The 18,727-nt window shown below is 44.8% G+C and overlaps 1 protein-coding gene across 1 annotated transcript in view; it reads left to right on the forward strand.

Moving 5' to 3' along the window:
* CIMIP2B (ciliary microtubule inner protein 2B) overlaps window positions 1-18,146 on the forward strand; it is a 147,978-nt gene extending 129,832 nt beyond the window's left edge. Inside the window, exon 6 of the mRNA XM_085628111.1 lies at window positions 17,534-18,146. Coding sequence (XP_085484237.1) covers window positions 17,534-17,631 — 98 coding nt within the window. The 3' untranslated portion in view covers window positions 17,632-18,146. The remainder of the gene's footprint in view (window positions 1-17,533) is intronic.
* The last annotated feature ends 581 nt before the right edge of the window (window positions 18,147-18,727 follow it).

The following is an 18,727-nucleotide window of genomic DNA, read 5'->3' on the forward strand; positions in this document are numbered from 1 at the left end:
GAGAGAATGACCACCCCGAACGAAGGGGAAAAACGGAAGGAGGGGGACGCAGCAGTGGGAACCGCTAAGGTCCTTTGGCTTCCTGTGCAGGCAGCGAAGGGAGCAGTAATCGAGTCTGTGCCCTCAGATTGCTGCTTTTCCTGCATGGGCCTCCTCCAACAAGCACTGCCCTCTTTGCCACACTGAGAAAATTTGCACCCTTATAATCCGCCCATCTCAGCAAATACTTTCTCCACGTGGAGACCTGCGGGCCCACACACTTATCCAATCAAGTGTGATTTGTCGTTTCACCAGTATCGGGGAAAGATCTATAAGCCTCATAGTAAACTCATGTTTAGCTGGTCTCAGGAACAGCCCCAGAAAAAAGGCCACAGGTGTAACAGGTACAGTATGTTCCATGATATCATTTACAAGGGCCATCGCCGACTTCAAAAACTGACCCAAGCTAGGGCAGCTCCACACCATGTGACACATATCCGCCCCTACCATGCCACATCTAGGGCACCGCAAACATGCCCCCGGATAGATTGTGTTAATCTTCTTGGGAAGAAATATGCCTAATGACTGTAATAGAAATCGATCAATTTAAAAAGCACATTATGGGAGACCCCAGCCAGGATTTTATTCCAGTCTACATGTGTAATAGGGGTGCCGATATCGGTTGCCTAGGTGTCCCTGAGGGCATCGATGGGAGCGCCAGTGGCGGCCCGGACCACCTCGTATTATCCCATGATTGCACGGTGCTCACCCGACGATGAGCAGAGGACATTGCAACCCTGCAAGGTGAGCTGGTCCTACTGCCAGCAGAGCCACTTCTCTCTGATCAGCACAGTGAGCACGCCAAGGAGGAGGAAGTGACCCACTGGCAATTCATAAGCCATTTGCAAGTCCTCAAAGAACACCAGGATCCCAGACTCTCATAAAAAGTGAGCTAACCACCAGGGGGGTAGCGTAGGGGGGAATAGGAGAAAAGAGCCCGGCTCTCTGTAAATACCGCGCCCAGCAGTGCTTAGTCACCAACTGCAGGGTGCAAGGCTCAGCCTAAACCCATTTAGGCACAAGCAAGAATGGTGTCTCTCATGGCAATGTCGAAGTGCCCCCTTCCATGAGTGGACCACCCTAAATCCTACCATCTACCCATCTATTTACCCACTACAATTGGGCTGCTAGATAATACGCCTCAATATTGGGAGCCGCCAACTCACTACCCCGATCCGGGCGCTGATGTTTCACAAGGGCCACACAGCGAAAACTGTCCTCCAAATGAGATATCTGAGCATTGCATGCATCTCCCGAAACTTGTCACAGGGGATTTTGATGGGGAGGATAGCAAAATAATATAACAGCCTGGGCAAAGCGACCATTTTGGCGATCGCCACTTGCGCCGCCCGGTCCCCCCTACCGACATGGGGAGAGTCTTCCAGAAACGGGATCAACCCATGGAGTGCCGTAGGCACCCTGCCTAGATTACCGTCAAGTTAAGTGGTTTCAGTCCGGTACAGCTGGAGTCCTAAATAACGAAAGGTGGTCGTCTCCCCAATGAAGCCCCACATGGGGAGACAGGACCTCAAGGTCTTCGCTCAAAGGGAACACGCTAGTCTTCCCCCACTTGTCCACCCTCTCCTCCAACACCTGTGCTTCAGGTCAGGCCCAATTGAGGACCCCCCGGTGAAAGCCAAATAGTCCCTTGCCTCTTTAAGTTCACATGAACCTTATAGTGTTTGGTCATACTATGAAATCCTCGAACATTCCAGGAGATCACTTTTTAGCCAGTTATCATACAAGCCATTGGGAAATTCAATCACAGACAAAATTCCCCCATAACGGGACCACCCCCCTCCCTACCCCACTGTCCGCGTAGGAAAGTAAGATCTGCTTTCATGGTTACCCCCAGGTTTTGCAGGTGTCATTCTGTTTTCTGACAAGTCTGTCTGGGATCCTGCTAATCAGGACCCCAGTCACTGTGCTCTCTCCCTAAATTGGACTATGGTAAGTACTTTGGTACCTTCCTAATTGGCTACTGGTGTACCATTCTAAGTCCCTTGTATATGGTACTAAGATACCCAGGGCATAGGTACACCAGGGGTCTCTTATGGGCTGCAGCATGTATTATGCCACCCTTGAGAGACCACTCAAAGTGTGACTACAGTCCTGCCATTGCAGCCTGTGTGAGCTGATGCTAGGCCCACTCACCACAGATATGTTTCATTATATCTGACGTCACTGCCCTTAAGACCTACAAGTCGCCCCTAAGGTAGGCCTTTCAATCCTGAAGGCAGGGTGCTTGGTTGGTTCTAAGTGCGAGGGTGCCCTGCATGAGCAGGACACCCTCTACAAATCCAGGAGTCGATTCTCTTGGCTTTGTAAGTGAGGTCAGCCATTTTATACATATAGTGGACATCAATTCAATCACGAGATGTCTAACAATATATTGGCTGCACTGAAACCGGTCATGTTTGGTATCAAACATGTTGGAATCTTATCCTGCCAACGATTCAGATGTTGGATGGAGGATCCCATGTACTGGGGGTCTCCCAGTGGGAGCCCCCCTTTATTCCCAGTACCAGCTTTTCAGGGTCTAACAGTGAGCTAGTGCTGCTGCTGACCACAGACACCGTTCTGCCCTCCGGCTGCTGAGCCAGATTTGAGCAGGCAATGGCAGAACAATAGGTTTCCTGCCCCAGGGAGATGTAACCACCTCCAAGACAGGACTTAGGGGCATATTACCAAGCTCCTATCGCCACCACAATGTCACTTTTAGTGACGTTGCGGTGGCTATAGGGTCAGCGCCCTATTACCAAGGCAGCGTTAAACCACATAACATGGCTAAAAGCCACGTTAAGTGGCTTAACACTACCTTGGTAATAGGGCCCTTTTCATGCTAAAATTAGCGTGAAAGGAGCGTGCAGTGGGTGTTGCGGTGGGCGTTCCACCACAACACCCATTCACTTCAACACTGCCACCTATTATCAAGAGAGGTGATAAGAAGTGGCAGCGCCGAACTTAAGACCAGGAAAATCCTGGTCTTACGGTGGTGAAACGAGGAGAAATGCTTCATTTTTCTTCGTTTTTGCTTTTTCCATGTGTGCTGCCTTGTGCAGCACACATGGAAAAAGGAAAATGCCAAGGTTTGTTTATGTACAGGAAGGTGTCCCTTCCTATACATAAATAAACCTTTTTTTAAAAAGCCATTTTGTAACTTACATGTGTGCTGCATGAAGCAGAACACATGTAAGTTACAAAATGACATTTTAGATTTGTATATGTACAGGAAGGGAGACCTTCCTGTACATAAACAAACCTCCCTGCTCGCAGACACCCTTGCACTCTGGTGGAATGCTGGCTACGTTGGCGTTAAGTCGTGAGACTTAGCTTCATCGCAGGGGGAAACGCCAGGCTGCACCATATCCTTGGTAAAATGGTGCAGCCTGAAGTGGTGATGAGAGGCGTAAGCCCAGGAGGCTAACTACTCTCACTGCCACTTCCTAGATAATATGCCCCTTAGTGTATTGGGCTGGGGTGGGTGCTTTCCAGTCCCACCAGACTTCTTTGAAGAGCACATTTGGTGCCCTCTTTTCACACTCCAGTTGAAATCAGTTCAGGGAGCCGTTGGCTCCCGCTCTGGCGCGAAACTGGTCAACGGACATGTGAGTATTTTCCCCTCTGTCCAGCCCCTCCCCCGGGAGGGTTCCCTGAATCGTCCCAGCCCTTTTCTTTGGCTACTTAAGGGCTTACCTGTGGGTGGCACTTCGGATTTGTTGTGGGACAAGATTCAGATCCAAAACCACTTCATCTTCAACCGTCTGGGCACTTGGGACTTCAACTTGGGAGCCAAGACTGCATCTGAAAGACTCCTGCTGCTCCAGGTCTCGTCGTCCTGCCTGTGATCCATCCAGGTTCTTCTCCAGGCCTGTGGCCATCAAAGACACCCGAAGGAATCTCCCTTAGAGTGAAGGAGTCACTCCCCTGCATCGGCAGGCACCACAACACAGCTGACCGGTCTGCTGCTCCTGATCTCCCACAGACTCTGAACGGTTCAGGAACACAGGCAGTGGTTTTGCAACTCCCTCGAGGCCTGCACTCTCTTCTCAGCAAGTTTGAAGCCAGTATCCCTCGTCCGAACCACTGGAGCAGTACCCCTGTACACATCGTCGACTTGCCATTGCCAATGAGTATTGACTCTCTTCTCCGGAGATCTTTGTGCTCCTAGAAGCTCCAGCCTCCAGCATCTCCTGCTACCAAGATCTTCATCCTCACTGCATCCTCTGCACTGTGGGCGTGCCTTCTTGGTGAGCTGCTTGAGGTCCTCTTGTGAATCCTGTGCCTTCCGCCTGTGGGATCTCTTGAGGGTCTTCTACAACTTCAGTGGGCTCTCCTGCTGGCTCTGGCCCTGCTCTGACTCTCCTGCACCTGGTGAGTCCCTTGGACCTTGCTGGTCCCGAAACTGCACCTTCTTTGCTTTCCTCTCCTGTTGCTGCTGCCAAGGGTTGTTGGTGCCCCTTCTGGACACCGACCCCCTGGTTCTCTACTTCTGACATTAGACAGCTCATGAACTGGGGTATCCATGGGTTGGGTGACTCTCTAATCTTCCATCTTCCACTGGGTTTCTTCAGGGTCCTCTGGGAAGAATGTATGACGATACAATGCAAACATTTACAATGCATGCCTTTACAACGCAGTTTTTACATCGCAACATCCATTACAACTCATGCCATCACAACGCATTTTTAGAAACTACATTTACAACGCATTCCATTACATCGCATGATACCATTATAACGCATACCATTACAATGCATACCATTACATTGCATTTAAGGTAAGTGTTGGATAGTGTAGGGGTAAAAATTACTATTCCTACTCCAGTGAGTGCAACAGTAGGGTAAGTGTTGGATACTGTAAGGCTAAAAACTATGCATTGTAATGGTATGTGTTGTAATGATATGTGTTGTAGTGACATGCGTTGTAATGACATGCATTGTAGTGACATGCGATGTAATGGCTTCGTTGTAATGGCTGCGATGTAAAGGATGTTGCGATGTAATGATTGCATTGTAAAGGTAGTGCGATGTAAGAACTGTGTTGTAAAGGTTGTTTCCCCTCTGGGAAGGGTCCTTCTTCAAAACTACAACCGCGACTTCCCCATTGACTTGCATTGAATACTCGATCGTGTTTCCACTTTGCACATGGACTCCGTGGGGTTCCTGGGTACTTACCTTGGGTGGTTCCTTGGGTCCTGAGCTCTTCTAAGTCTTCTGGGTCCAGTCTTGATTTCAGTTGTGGTTTGCATTCCGCTTACTTTGTGTATGGTTTGGTCTCCCCCTGGAGACCACTGTGTATATGTGCTACTTACCTGTTCTACTATTGAAATATTGTGTGTATTGTGTTTATATGTCTGAGTAGGAGATATACCAATGTGTTAGTGAGTGTTTATATAAATACCTATTTTTATAACTACACTGTGTGGTTCTTTTTCACTTTACCTACACCAGTGGTTCCCAAACTCTTGACTCCTGAGGACCCCCACTGAATCACTACTGGAGTCCGGGGACCCCCAAGCAATTTTTACAATTTAAATGTCAAAAAATTAAAACAGGCCGGCTTTAGTGCTGGTGGCGCCCTGTGCGACAATGTTTGTTGGTGCCCCCCCAATGACCACCTCCACCAGGGAGTCTCTCACTAGCACCCTTTAACAGTGACGAAGTCTCCATAACCACACTCTCTCAGATGCATTGAATTAGTTATATAGCGCCACTCATACCATTGCAGGGTGTTAGAGCACTTTGCATCACACACACATTACACAGAGACAATCAATCATACGTGTGTAAATCAGTGTATAGGAAAGGTTACATAAGCCAAAAGACTAAAAGTGTAGGAGTCACCTGTCATCCATACTGGTAGGCAGTATAGTTTAAGAGTACTTGGTGTGGAGAAGCCCAAACTCAGAGTCGAAAAAGAAACTGCATAGTTGGGAGTTCTCTTTAATAATAAGAATCGATTTCTAGCCAAATTAATCCTTTTTGCAACATTAATCAATTTTCCAATAATGTATTCTTTGCAGTGTGTATGCAGTTCTGGGATGAAAGTCAATAGCTCACTATTCTATATTAGGAATTTAAGTTATAAATTGCAAGTAACAAAAGGAGTTTTCTTTTGAAAGCAGAAACCTGCTGATCTGTACATACGCAATCTGTAATCACTTGGTACACGTTCTTTGCAGAAGGCATATTAACCCTCTGCACTAACTTCACATAAGTCAAAACCTCAACTATGCAAAATGCTGATCTGTCTCGGACGATAATTAATCACAGGAGTTATTGTGACATTTATGTGAGCCTGGTAATTGCCGGGGAAAGAAACGCTGCAGCAGGTGCTTCAAAAGCGTAATAAACGTTCAAGCACGGCGCCCCCAGGAAGGTGGCACCGGTGGCACCGCCCTAAAGCCGGCCCTGGCGCTCCATGCTTCTTTAAGTTATAAATTGCAAGTAACAAAAGGAGGTTTCTTTTGAAAGCAGTAACCTGCTGATCTGTACATACGCACTCTGTAATCACTTGGTACACGTTCTTTGCAGAAGGCATATTAACCCTCTGCACTAACTTCACATAAGTCAAAACCTCAACTATGCAAAATGCTGATCTCTCTCGGACGATATCACTGGAGTTATTGTGACATTTATGTGAGCCTGGTAATTGCCGGAAAAAGAAACGCTGCAGCAGGTGCTTCAAAAGCGTACTAAACGTTCAAGCACGGCGCCCCCAGGAAGGTGGCACCGGTCGCACCGCCCTAAAGCCGGCCCTGGCGCTCCATGCTTCTAACAGGTAAGAAAAACACGTGCATTTGCGTTTTAAATGTCCGATCCTGCAGCAACACACTTCCAAGGCCCATACGTGACAGTAACCCGATTCAAGGCCCCATTCTCCCGATTATTTTTACAGAATCGCCCACTTTGCTCTCCTGAAATGTTGGCATGTATGGGTAAGTACACCCGGCCTCAATAAACACGGCGTCCGAATTCCCCTGGCCTTACCCTTGCCCACTAGCTGTAAATGTAATTAAAAAATAAACACTTACATGCTCCTCGAGTGGTCCGAGATGCCGGAATGCGAAAGCAGAGACAGGGCGTTGGGCGGCAAAATGCTCCTGGGCTGGCCGCAAACGTGAGGGAAGACGCACTGCCGTGCGAACGTGCGCGCCTATAAAATAATAAGCCAATCACCCTTCAGCTTCCACCCCAAAGCTGAAATGGTGATTGGCCCGATTTTTTTTTGGTCCTGCCGCCCCTGCGCTGTCATTCAGTGCTTGTAGCCGAAGTAGCGCATGGGCGCTTCAATATAATACGATCCAGCTCGCGGACCCCCTGGGAATGTGTCACGGACCCCTGGGGGTCCGCGGACCACAGTTTGGGAAACGCTGACCTACACTATATGATTAGTTCTGGCAAAACAAGCTGCTTTGCACTCCTTCTCGACTAGGCCTGAAGGCTGCTCTACACAGCTACCACTTAGAGGGCTTTCTATGATTTTCTAAGACCACTAAAGCCACCTTAATGGTTGTCTGAATTAGTGCAAGGTGCTTCACTTAAATTAGTGCGCACTATATACTAAGCCAGCCTCCTACAGTGTGTACAGAAGATTCCTCAGACACAAGCATCAATGCCTGCCCTCCCCACCAGGATTTTCTATTAAAAGGGAAAAATCATATTCCATTGAACAATATAGATACTGTGTAGACATCACAAAATTATTGTACATTAGTATTAGTCAGATGATATTACTGTCTACATTGCCATGATATGCAATACGTCAAACCATTTCCCTCCCCCACCTTAAAACAATAAGATTGTAAACTCCCCTACCCCTCGCCCCCAGGATAGACAGACAGCAGTTCCACCATCCAAACAGTATAAACCAAAACAAAGAAACCGTGTGCGATTCACTCAGTGAACAGTTGTGGGGTGGTGGTTACTTCTGAGGAAAAGGAGCCCCCGGGCCCCAACAAACCATCTCGCATATGACGGATACAACCCTAAGATAAAACAGCGTCCAAAAGAACAAACAGGCAGCCCAACCAACCACTGCACCCCATACAGTTTCCAAGTGCTCAGTGTCTACTGTCCATAGGGCTCCGTTACCCCAGGTCATCAGCTGAACAAGGTGTGATCCGCGACATCTCAGCATCAGAGGCAGGGTGCAGTGTAGAAAAACCATAGTTGGTATCCGAGACCAATGCATTGGATATCTCACCTCCATCTAGAGAGTTGAGATCCAGGCTAGGCCCTCCCAAGACTTGCCACCTCTGCTAGTGCACTCAGCCTGCCGCTCAAAGCCTGTTCTCGCGAGAGGCACCTAGGTGATGCAGGGTCGGAACATTGGTTCCGTCGACACGCCCTTCTCGGAGGATGACCAGTTGTGCATGGCACTTCTTTGTCTTTCAGATGCACCTCTATCCAGGCCCATACTTCTTTCCGCTACGACCTTCAATTTAGTTGGAAAGAGCATGGTATACATTACCCCCAGCTGTCAGAGCCTCGCCTTTGCCTTTGGGGTAGAAGAGTCCCTAGAAGGATTGGCTCGGACTTCAACTTTATCACTATGGGGGCCAGGAGGTGGCCGACCACCCCGCAGTCCACCTATATCTGGAGCTACAGCACACATAAAAAGAGAAAAATGCCCCTAAGGATTGGTTATTTTATGGTTTTTTTTTAATGGGAAACACCTTCCTGCACAAAAACAATCCTGCTTGTAACACAGGCACCCTTATACTGTGATGCAAGGGTGCCTGCGTTGACGGTAGGCAGCACACAGTGCGTCTGCTTAAAATAGAGATCTGGAATGCTCCATATCTTTGTACATATGATGCATTTCTGCTCTCTCCCATTTACGTAAAGCACCACAGCAACTTTGCTTGCTTCCCTGCGTTGCATGAGAAATTAGTAAATATGCCCCTAAATATCATAGGAATCTACTGCAAATCTCCCTGTTCTTATCCTGACCTTGGGTCTTTTAGATCGTCAACACTGTTTCATTCATTTTTGTTAAGGGCTTACAGTCCATTTTTCCCTCAGGTACCCTTGTTATCTTCTCATGCTTGCTTTGAATATAGCAGCCATAAGGATTATTCTACTTAAAGTAAGGACATGCATCAAAAGAATACGATTTCCACATGGCTAGTCGCAACTTCCTGCGTGGCTTAGTTGTGTCAGGTGGTGTTTTGGACTATGTATGTCCAGCTAGACATTTTCAGTGGTTAAGTATAACTATGATCTCAACCCAACAGACACCAAGAATTGTCAACAACCATTCCGACATCGAACTGAAATTATCAGGAAATTTCTCTTCTTCAGAAGGGCAAAAAACAATATGCCAGCAAAAGGGAACAGTAGAACCCATTTCTATTTGATGTAACCATATTATTATACAGGGAAGGACATCATGGAAAAAGAAATGCTTGATCAATGTATTTTCTTTTGTTGGGAGGCAGCTACCAAATAATAATGACCGCTGGACTTCCAAAGGGATGACTGCCCAGGTTATAGCCCATAAATACGTGAAAGTCTGGCATCAATGCTGTCTGTCCTGATTCCAGTGATGTCCAGTCATCACCCTGTGAAAGAGAGACATATTCAGGGTGTCAAGGTCTTTCTCAATGCAGTGTAAAGTCAAAAACCATACCCTTGTGTCTAGTCACTGTCTGAGAGACGTAATCAGGGTGTTGACGTCCCTTCCAACGGAAGGCCAGCAATCACATCATGGTGATCAATCACTATCATCAGAGAGAAACCTATTCAGGGAGGTGCATCTCTCTGTCCAGTTGATGGCTAACAGTCACATCCAAGAGTCCTGTCAGTGCCAGGAGAAACAGACATAATCATGGTGTTGAGGTCTCTCGCTAACCGAAGACAAACAATTACATCCTGGTGTCCAGTCACCATCACATAGAGCTATAATAATCAGCAAATGGAGATTTCTATCAAACTAATAGCCAAACAAATTGTTGCCTAGTGTCTGTCACTACCATCGGAAAGAAACATAATCAGAGTGTTGATGCCTCTCTCTATCAGAAGGCCAATGACTACCATCATGGAACACATAATCAGGGTTTTGAGGTCTCTTTCTAAATCACGAACCATCGACTACTCCCATCTGGGAGAGACATAATCAGGATATTGACTTCTCTTTCTCATGCAGAGGGCTACCAATCATATTAAGGTGGTCTTACTGGGAAACAGCGTTTACAAAGCTGCTGTTACCACGCAGGTAGGTAACAACGCGGTCGTTACAATGACCGCGTTGTTACCACACGTGGCTTTACATCGCAAGTTGTTTCTACGACTTGCGCTAGGTGGCGTGCAACACCAGGGAATGTGTTGGATTTTAATTCCAACACATTCCCTGCTGTTGCGCTAACTGGAGTAGGAATAGTAATTTATACTATTCCTAAGTCCAGCGCGCCATCTAGCGCAAGTCGTAGAAACGACTTGCGATGTAAATCCACGCGTGGTAATAACGCGGTCGTTGTAACAACCGCGTTGTAACCTACTGCATGGTATTTCCTTGTGGTGTAACGTCATACATTCAGTGTTACTACCATCAGAGAGAGACATAATCATGCTGTTATGGTCTCTTTTAAATGGAAGGCCAACAATTACATGGTTTTATCCAATCACCACTGCAAAAAGGAGACGTCATCAGGACGTTGAGGTAGCTCTCAGTGGAATGCCATTATTGACATCCTAAATCAGCTACAATCTACCATCTTAGAAAACCATAATCAGGGTGTTAAGGTTTCTCTACAGTAGATGGCCAACAATCACAATCTGGTGTCTAAACACTATCCTATGAAAGAGCCATGATCGGAACATTGAGGCATCAGCAGAGAAGGACATAATCAAAGGATAGAGGTCTCTCTCCATCCAAGTTATATCCAACAGCTACATCCTGGTGGCCAATCCCCACCAGCAGAGAGAGAGAGAGCAAGAGAGAGAGCGAGAGAGAGACATAATTAGGGCGTTGAGTTCTCTCTTTATGAATGTATGATGATACCACGCATACCAACACAACGCGGTATTTTGCATCGTGGTTTTGACAACGCAAGTCGTTACATCGACTTGCGTTGGAGGGCGCTGGATTTAGGAATAGTGTGAATTACTATTCCAACTCCAGTCTACGTACAGTAGGGAAGGTGTTGGAATTGTAATTCACACTATTCCTTAGTCTAGAGCGCCCTCCAGTGCAAGTCGACGTAATGACTTGCGTTGTTAAAACCACGATGTAACCATTATGCGTTGTAATGGTTGCGTGGAAAAGGATGTTTCCCTCTCTTTATTCATCTTCTAACCAACATTTACATTGCAGTGTCCAATCACTTCAGTCAGGGAGACAATCTATTCAGGGTGTTGACGTCTGTCTCTTATTAAGGGCCAACATCACATTGTGGTGCCCAGTCACCACCATTGGAGAGAGACTAAATCAGGGCATTGAAGCCTCTGTCTATAACACTTATGACAAACAATTGCAATGGGGAGTCCAATAACTACAATCAGGGAGAGATATAGTCCAGGTGTTGCGGTCTCTCTCCTGCTGAAGATCAACAATCACATCCTGGTGTCCACTCACTACCATCAGATAGAGACATTATCAGAGCATTGACGTTTGTCTCTTATCCGATAGAAGGGCAACAATCACATCATCAGTCATCAGAGCATTGATCACTAACTGAAAAAAGGTCTACAATCAGATCCTGGTCTCCAATCACCAACATTAGAGAGAGACCTAATAATAGCATTGATGACTCTACCTAACTGAAAAAAAGATGAACAGTCACATCCTGCTGTCCAATCACTACCATCAGAGAGAGACACAATCATGGCATTGATGACTCTATCTAACTGAAAAAGATCAACATTCACATCCAGGAGTCCAATTGCTAACATCTGGAAGACAAAATCATGACACTGTCGCTCTACAGCGAGAGGCCAGCAGTCACAAACTGGTGAATAATCTCCACCATCAGAGAGACATAATCAGGCCTCTAAGGTCTCTCCCATGGAAAACCAATTGTCACATCATGGTTTCCAGTCACGACCTTTACAAAGAGACATAATCAGGGCGTTGGCAGTTCTCGCTTCCCAATGGAAAGCCACCAATCATATCCTGTGTCCACTCACTATCATCAGATAGACATAATCAGGCTGTTATGGTCGCGCTCTGACAGAAATCCAACAGTAACACCTTGGTGTCCAGTTACTACCATCAAAAGAGCCATAATCAGGGCATTGAGTACTCCCTTCAATGGAATGCCAACATTCCTATTCTGAATATATAAAGGAGAACCTGGATCAGTTTGAGGTTATGCTCTTATTATTTTGAGCAACAAACAGACCACTATCTTTTCTGTTTGAATGGAATTTTTATTAAACCATTCCTTTCTTTGCAATTGTTTATATTTACCAATAAGATTTTAGTTGCATGAGAAGTGAAGAGACACACATTTTTCAAATTAACATACAAAACATGAAAAATACTTATGACAATTCACAATAGACAGTGCATGAAATACTTATATACAAACACATTTATATACAACAACGTTGAACTTTTGCATCATAACATCAGAAACTAGAAAACTCTTATCGCTATCTTGTTTTTGGGGCCAAACATGTGCCAAACAGGGGAAAATGTTTGTGTGTGTGCGAGGGGCATCCAATTCAATACAAATCCCTCACGTGACAACAAGTTTATTCAAATTCCTCCGTGTTGAGAAAAGTGCCGACACATTTCACGATCCAGTCCTCTGGTACCGGGACTCTCATCTGGGCTTCATGTTAATTGTCAGCGTTTTCTAAAAACATAAATACATGATGCAAGCTCTGCATCAGTGAAAATTAAAACTAAAACACTGTTCTCCTTAAATATGATTAATTAAAATTTCTGTACCTGATTGCCTGATTCTCAGACAGAGCTGCTGCTCTGACTCCGATTTGTGTGGTAACCACAATCTCTCAACAGAAATTACTGGAGTGCGCTTCGTAATATATGCCGGGGGGAATTTCTACAAGATATTAAAATGATTGTGTCTATTTTAGTATATTTAAATACATGGACATTGGGCAACTCGATGGGACAAGGTTAAAAAGTACCTTTCAAACGTTTCCGGGTTGCTCAGAGGCAGGCATCTATTTCTGTAATCATTGCATCCCTACAAACAAATGGGGGACATATTACTGAAGCCATAAACTTGTCAATGATTTTATAAACATGCTAAATTTCAGCATGAACCGCACTTACTGTTTTTAAGTCTGAGCACATCCATAACCTATATCCGATATGAACCGCAACTTCACTGTCAGCTAGGCATTCCCCGTGTGAACACTTCCTGTATTTTTACCCTATGAATCATTGGAAAATGTTTTGGACCAATCACATTGACATTCAGGTCCCATTGTTGTTAAGACCGGACTAGTGCATTCTAGGACATGCAGTTCTGAGCTATACTCTTGAGAGTTCTGTCATCCCTTTCAACCCAGTTACTGCACTATTAAACTTTAGAATTAGGTTAGCTTCTTTTTGTAGCAACGCTTTGTCAATGTCTATCAGACATTTGGTTGTATCCAGATCTGACAAGACTGTCCACTTAAAGTCTCTTTCACTGTGCAAGTTATCCATGAAGTGTTGCACCATTGGTGCAGTAGCCACCTTCTTTTTGATCCTGGAGCGATGTTGCGTGATGCGCTGGTTGATCTGCTGATTTGTCTTGCCAATATATAATTTCGCACAGGGGCAAAGTATCGCATAAATAATGTTCTTGGATTTGCAATTCGTGAATTCAGAATGACACCATTTAATGTGTTTGTGTGAGAACTCAATCCCTCTATTGTGGAGTTACATGCAGCACAAGTTCCGCATTTGTGATGCTCCTCAACTGGATTTAATTGCCATTGTGTCCTTAGATTTTGTTTGCTTTGCGATGGATAAATGTCAGCTCTCACAATCTGCTGGCCAATGCTCCTGTTTTTCTTCATGGCAAAGAGTGGTTTCGGGAATGGGCACTCCAGGTTTTCCAACCGGTGCCAAATGTTTAACACAATTTGTCTGAATTTGTTGCTATTTGGACTGAAAGTTGTAACACAAACCAATCTTTCCAATGGTGGTTTTATTTTCTTTTGTAGCAAATCTTCTCTAGGCATGTACCACGCTCTTTATATTGCATGCTTGAGTAGTTTCTTAGGATATCCTTGCAAGATCATCTGTTCCTTGAATATTTCTGCATGCTGTTCATAATCAGATTTTCTTGAGCAGTTTCTCCGTATCCGCAACAATTGCCCATACAGCAAGTTTTCTTTCAGGCTCCTTGGGTGAGCACTTCTGTGATGTGAAATTGTATTCTTATCAGTGGACTTTCTGTGTAAAGTGGTTGTCAATCTTTTCTCAGTGGGGGACACCTCCACGTCAAGGAACGTCAGGCTTGTCCTGCTGGTGATCAAGCTGAATTTTATGTCCCCATGACGCGTGTTGAGCCAACCATAAAAGCTTTCTAACTCTTCCTTGAACCCACTCCATAGATACCAAATATCATCTATGTAGAGAAGCCATTTTGCGTTTTTTCTCTGAATGGGTTGTTATTGAAGATGAATCTATCTTCATATTTTGCCATAAAGAGGACCGCCATCTCTGGAGCGAAGGTACAAGCCATGGCAGTACCCTTCACCTGGATGAAGAATAAATCTTCAAACTTAAAATAGTTCTTCCTTAAAGCCACCTATGCAAGTTGTAGAATAAATGCTGTTGGTACTTGATGGGGACGTGGCCTTTCATCGAAAATGCCTCTATTACTTGGAGCGCCTCATCTTGGGGTATCTGTGTATACAAAGGAAACCATCCATTGTGAAGAATCATCGAACTCTTGGCCTTCAACCTTGTTGATGAAATCAGCAGTGTCTCGCAATTAGGATGGCACATCCACCAAAAGCGGCATGACGAAAAAATCGACATATTTCGAAATTGGTTCTAAAAGGGAATCACTTCCTGAGACGATAGGTCTCCCGGGAGGGTCATCAAGTCGCTTGTGTATTTTAGGTAAAAAGTAAATTACCGGGATCCTAGGAAATGTTTTTGATAGATAATCAAATTCTTTGAGACCCAAAAACCCACTATCCAGTCCTGCCTTCAATATTCCTGAAATGAATTCCTGTGTGGTCCTAGTTGGATCTTCTTTAACCTTTCGGTACCATTCCTGATTGTATACCTGGTTCCTTCCTTCAGATTTATACATCTACCTGGGCCAAATAACTAAGGCCCCACCCTTATCGGCTTGCTTTATCACTACAGATGTGTCTTGTTTCAGATTGTCGATGGCCATCTGTTGTTTTCGGGTGATATTGCGTTTCATGTAGGATTTCTTCGTCTCCAACTGGCTAATCCCAGACAGGACTACCTATTCATAAGCCATAATTTCTTTGGAAACAGTATGAATTGGAGCAATACATTTTGATTTACTCGAAAGACCAGATACCTCTTTAGTGTTGGAATATTCCTTCCCTGAAAAAAATGCCTTTAGACGAATTTTGCGGCAAAACTCTAACGCTTCCAATTTGAGTTTTGTGAAGTCAGTAGATCTATTGGGGGCAACTTTTAGGTCCAATTCCAGCACTGAAGTCTCCTCTTGGGTTAAGAGCCTCTGAGATTAATTGATAATGTTAGAGGGCTTTATGACTTGTAGAACTACCGTCTTGTTGTCATCTCCCAAGGTTGAGGTTTGAATCTGCCTCCTTGCTTCGGTTCGCCTTGGTCTAAAAAAAGCAACCTGCTTTCTTGAGGGACACCAGGGCGCAGGTGCCCAACTAACGAAATTAGATTGCTTAAATCCAGACAGGCCTTCCTGTTAAATAATGTCTGAGAAGGAGACACCATCCTTTTCAGAAGCACATATTCAAAACTTGATATCAACTCCCTCTCCTTTTGCTTCAGTTACATTAAGTACCTCTGCCCAACAACAAAACGAGGCTGAAAAAGTGACCCGCTTACACAAAAAACACATCCGCACTGAACTTAACGGGCGTTTCCTGTTAGAACACTTAACAGCGGGCACCATTCCCTGGGGCCTTCAGGTTAAGAATATACCTGCTATATTTACCGATGATCCTGAGTATAGGAAGGGCTTCAGCTACATAAATACTAAATGCAGCCGTGACCTAATGGTGCATGCTATTAAAACTGCCCGAAGATTGTGTCAGAAAGAAGCCGATAAACTTGAAAAATTAACTAAGGCAATAAAAGACAACCACACTGTTTCAGAAGCCAAAAGCCTATTAGACAAATTTGAAAAAGAGATACTAACCTTTAAAGACAATACGATCAGCTTTAAAACAGCGAAGTTTGAGAGAGACTCAAAGTCCTTTAATATAGATCAAGTATACCCCTTTCTGAAAAACGAATTTTACACAACTGCTGAATCTCGTAGAGCCCTGTCGAACTTCCAAGGACGCTCCAGGAATCGCTTTCTTACATTTTCTGAAACATCGTCTTCAGATACTTCCGGTGATTCGGATTCAAGAGGAGGTCAATGTGTCAAAATCCATGGGAGCTGCGTGGGAACCCCCATGCAATGCCCACGGAACACCTTTCCAGGGCAGAGTAATTTAACACAGGGATTTGCACTACATTGCGTCACTCCTGATTCATTAAGTCATCCAGGGTCACGCAAAGCAGCCTTGCATGGCTTGAAAAATTTCATTTTAGAGTTTCATCATGGATGCACCACGGTGCACCCAAATCTAGAGATATCCGCTGGCCCAGCAGACATCTATTTACATTGGTTGAAACCTCAGTCATGGCAGTTCCTATCAATGTATTAAGAGTTTGAAAGACAACTCCATCAGCATAACGGTTCTATCCATCAAAACTTTTAACCTGTTTTTTTAATCTTAAAAAAATGTCAAAGTAGGATTTTGTGTTTTTTAAAATAATTAACGATCCCTGCACCATGGGAGACCCACACCATGAGAATTGTCACCCTTGGTCCAGAGGCCATTTTGCACTTTTGACTACTGGTTACTGCCAGGTTTTACATTGTGTGACAGATATTGAAAACAGGTCATTTAACCACCCACTCTAAATAGGGTGGGTGAGCTGTCAAATGGCCAAAACTCCAGCAGCCCTTACTTCAGCCATTACGGTGTCTGTCAGCGACAGAGACAGAGTAGTCTCTGATGATGACATATTGAAGTTCTGCTTGACTCTAAATGAGGGCGCTGTTATGACAGAATACCCTGTCTGCTAAACTCTAAATCAGGGCCCAGGTACCTTATAGTTGATTTGTACAGTGTGGGTGAGACCTCTCATTGTAGGGGCTGGTATGGAATAATCAATTCTTTGATAATAAGGATCCTTCAAGAGGTAGCAGTGTATTTCGCCCATAACCTAATGAAGTTAGGAACTCACCTTGGAAGGCCCTGTACTCACCAGATTCCTGCAGTAGTTTCCATTCTATTTTGCACCAGTGGTCTGATGATTTCCGTCTTTTTGCCCACAGGTTACAAGTACCAGTTTGGGAAGACCTACGGCCACCTTACTCAGAATGCCCTGGGCTTGGGCACACTTGAGAAACAAATCCTGGACTCCACAACCTAAGCAAGTTTTGTCATTGTATCAAAATAAAAAATGTTAACAATCTATTTTTAAATACATAAACACACCATTTTGAGTGTGAGAATAAAACGGATATATGAAGTAGCACATATTATTTAATAGTCCATAGAATGGTTATGGTTTTGAAATCTTTGGGATTGTAATGGTGTCCTTCTGCACAAAATGGCTGCTTGCACCTCACTTCCTGTTCTGATGCTGTCTGTGCTGAAACTTATTCCATATCGGAGATAGCTACATTGTGAGAAACATCCGCTCCAGTCACCTCGGGTACATGCAGGCTATGGATGGAACCTGAGGAACAGAAAAGATGGAACGCTAACAAGAACCTACCTCAACCTTATCACACTCTCCCAAGCAGCTATTGGTGGTGTAGTTCAGAATAGCATAAATTAATTAACGTATAGAGCTTGAGTAGCACCTTGTATTGCATGTTTGTGATGTGAGACTATGATTTGGCTATTCTAGTTGAAAAAAAGTTGAAATAAAAATGGTTGCCTAAAAGTGCCTTGTGTAATCTTTTGAGCATCTTTCAGCTTCTTCTTTCTCTGTGAGTGATACAGATGGTCAGACAGTCATGCAAGACCATAACCTCATTTGACCTATCTTTACTCTGGCCATCCAGTGTACTTGCACATTCATTCTTAAAATAGTGGAACATATCGTATCATAAGCATCATTTTGAATAGTCGAATGACCAGGATTGGTTTCTAGGAGCCCCAACTCATTCTAGGGTCACAGTTAATTAAATTAGATTTGTAGATTATATAGCACGGTTTATCGCCCATGTTGGTATCCAAGCGATGTCCATGGGTACTGGTAGATTAAGTGATTTGCCCAGAATCACAGGATCTGTGACGCCGAGACTCGAACCCAGATTCCCAGGTCAGGAGTCAGCAGGTCTAGCCACTGCACCACATCATCTCCCTTGAATCGTCTTGGCAGCATTGTCCTCACCAACACGCGTGTTGATAGTTACCGCAGCCTGAGTATGTGGAAACGCATAAAGCAGGGGCTGACGTTAGCAGTCGCTGGGAGGACTTTCCTTGGCCTGGATCTTCCGCTTCCAGTAGGTGGGTGT

The sequence above is a fragment of the Triturus cristatus genome, chromosome 2_1 (genome assembly GCF_964204655.1).
Source record: "Triturus cristatus chromosome 2_1, aTriCri1.1, whole genome shotgun sequence".
Classification (NCBI taxonomy): domain Eukaryota; kingdom Metazoa; phylum Chordata; class Amphibia; order Caudata; family Salamandridae; genus Triturus; species Triturus cristatus.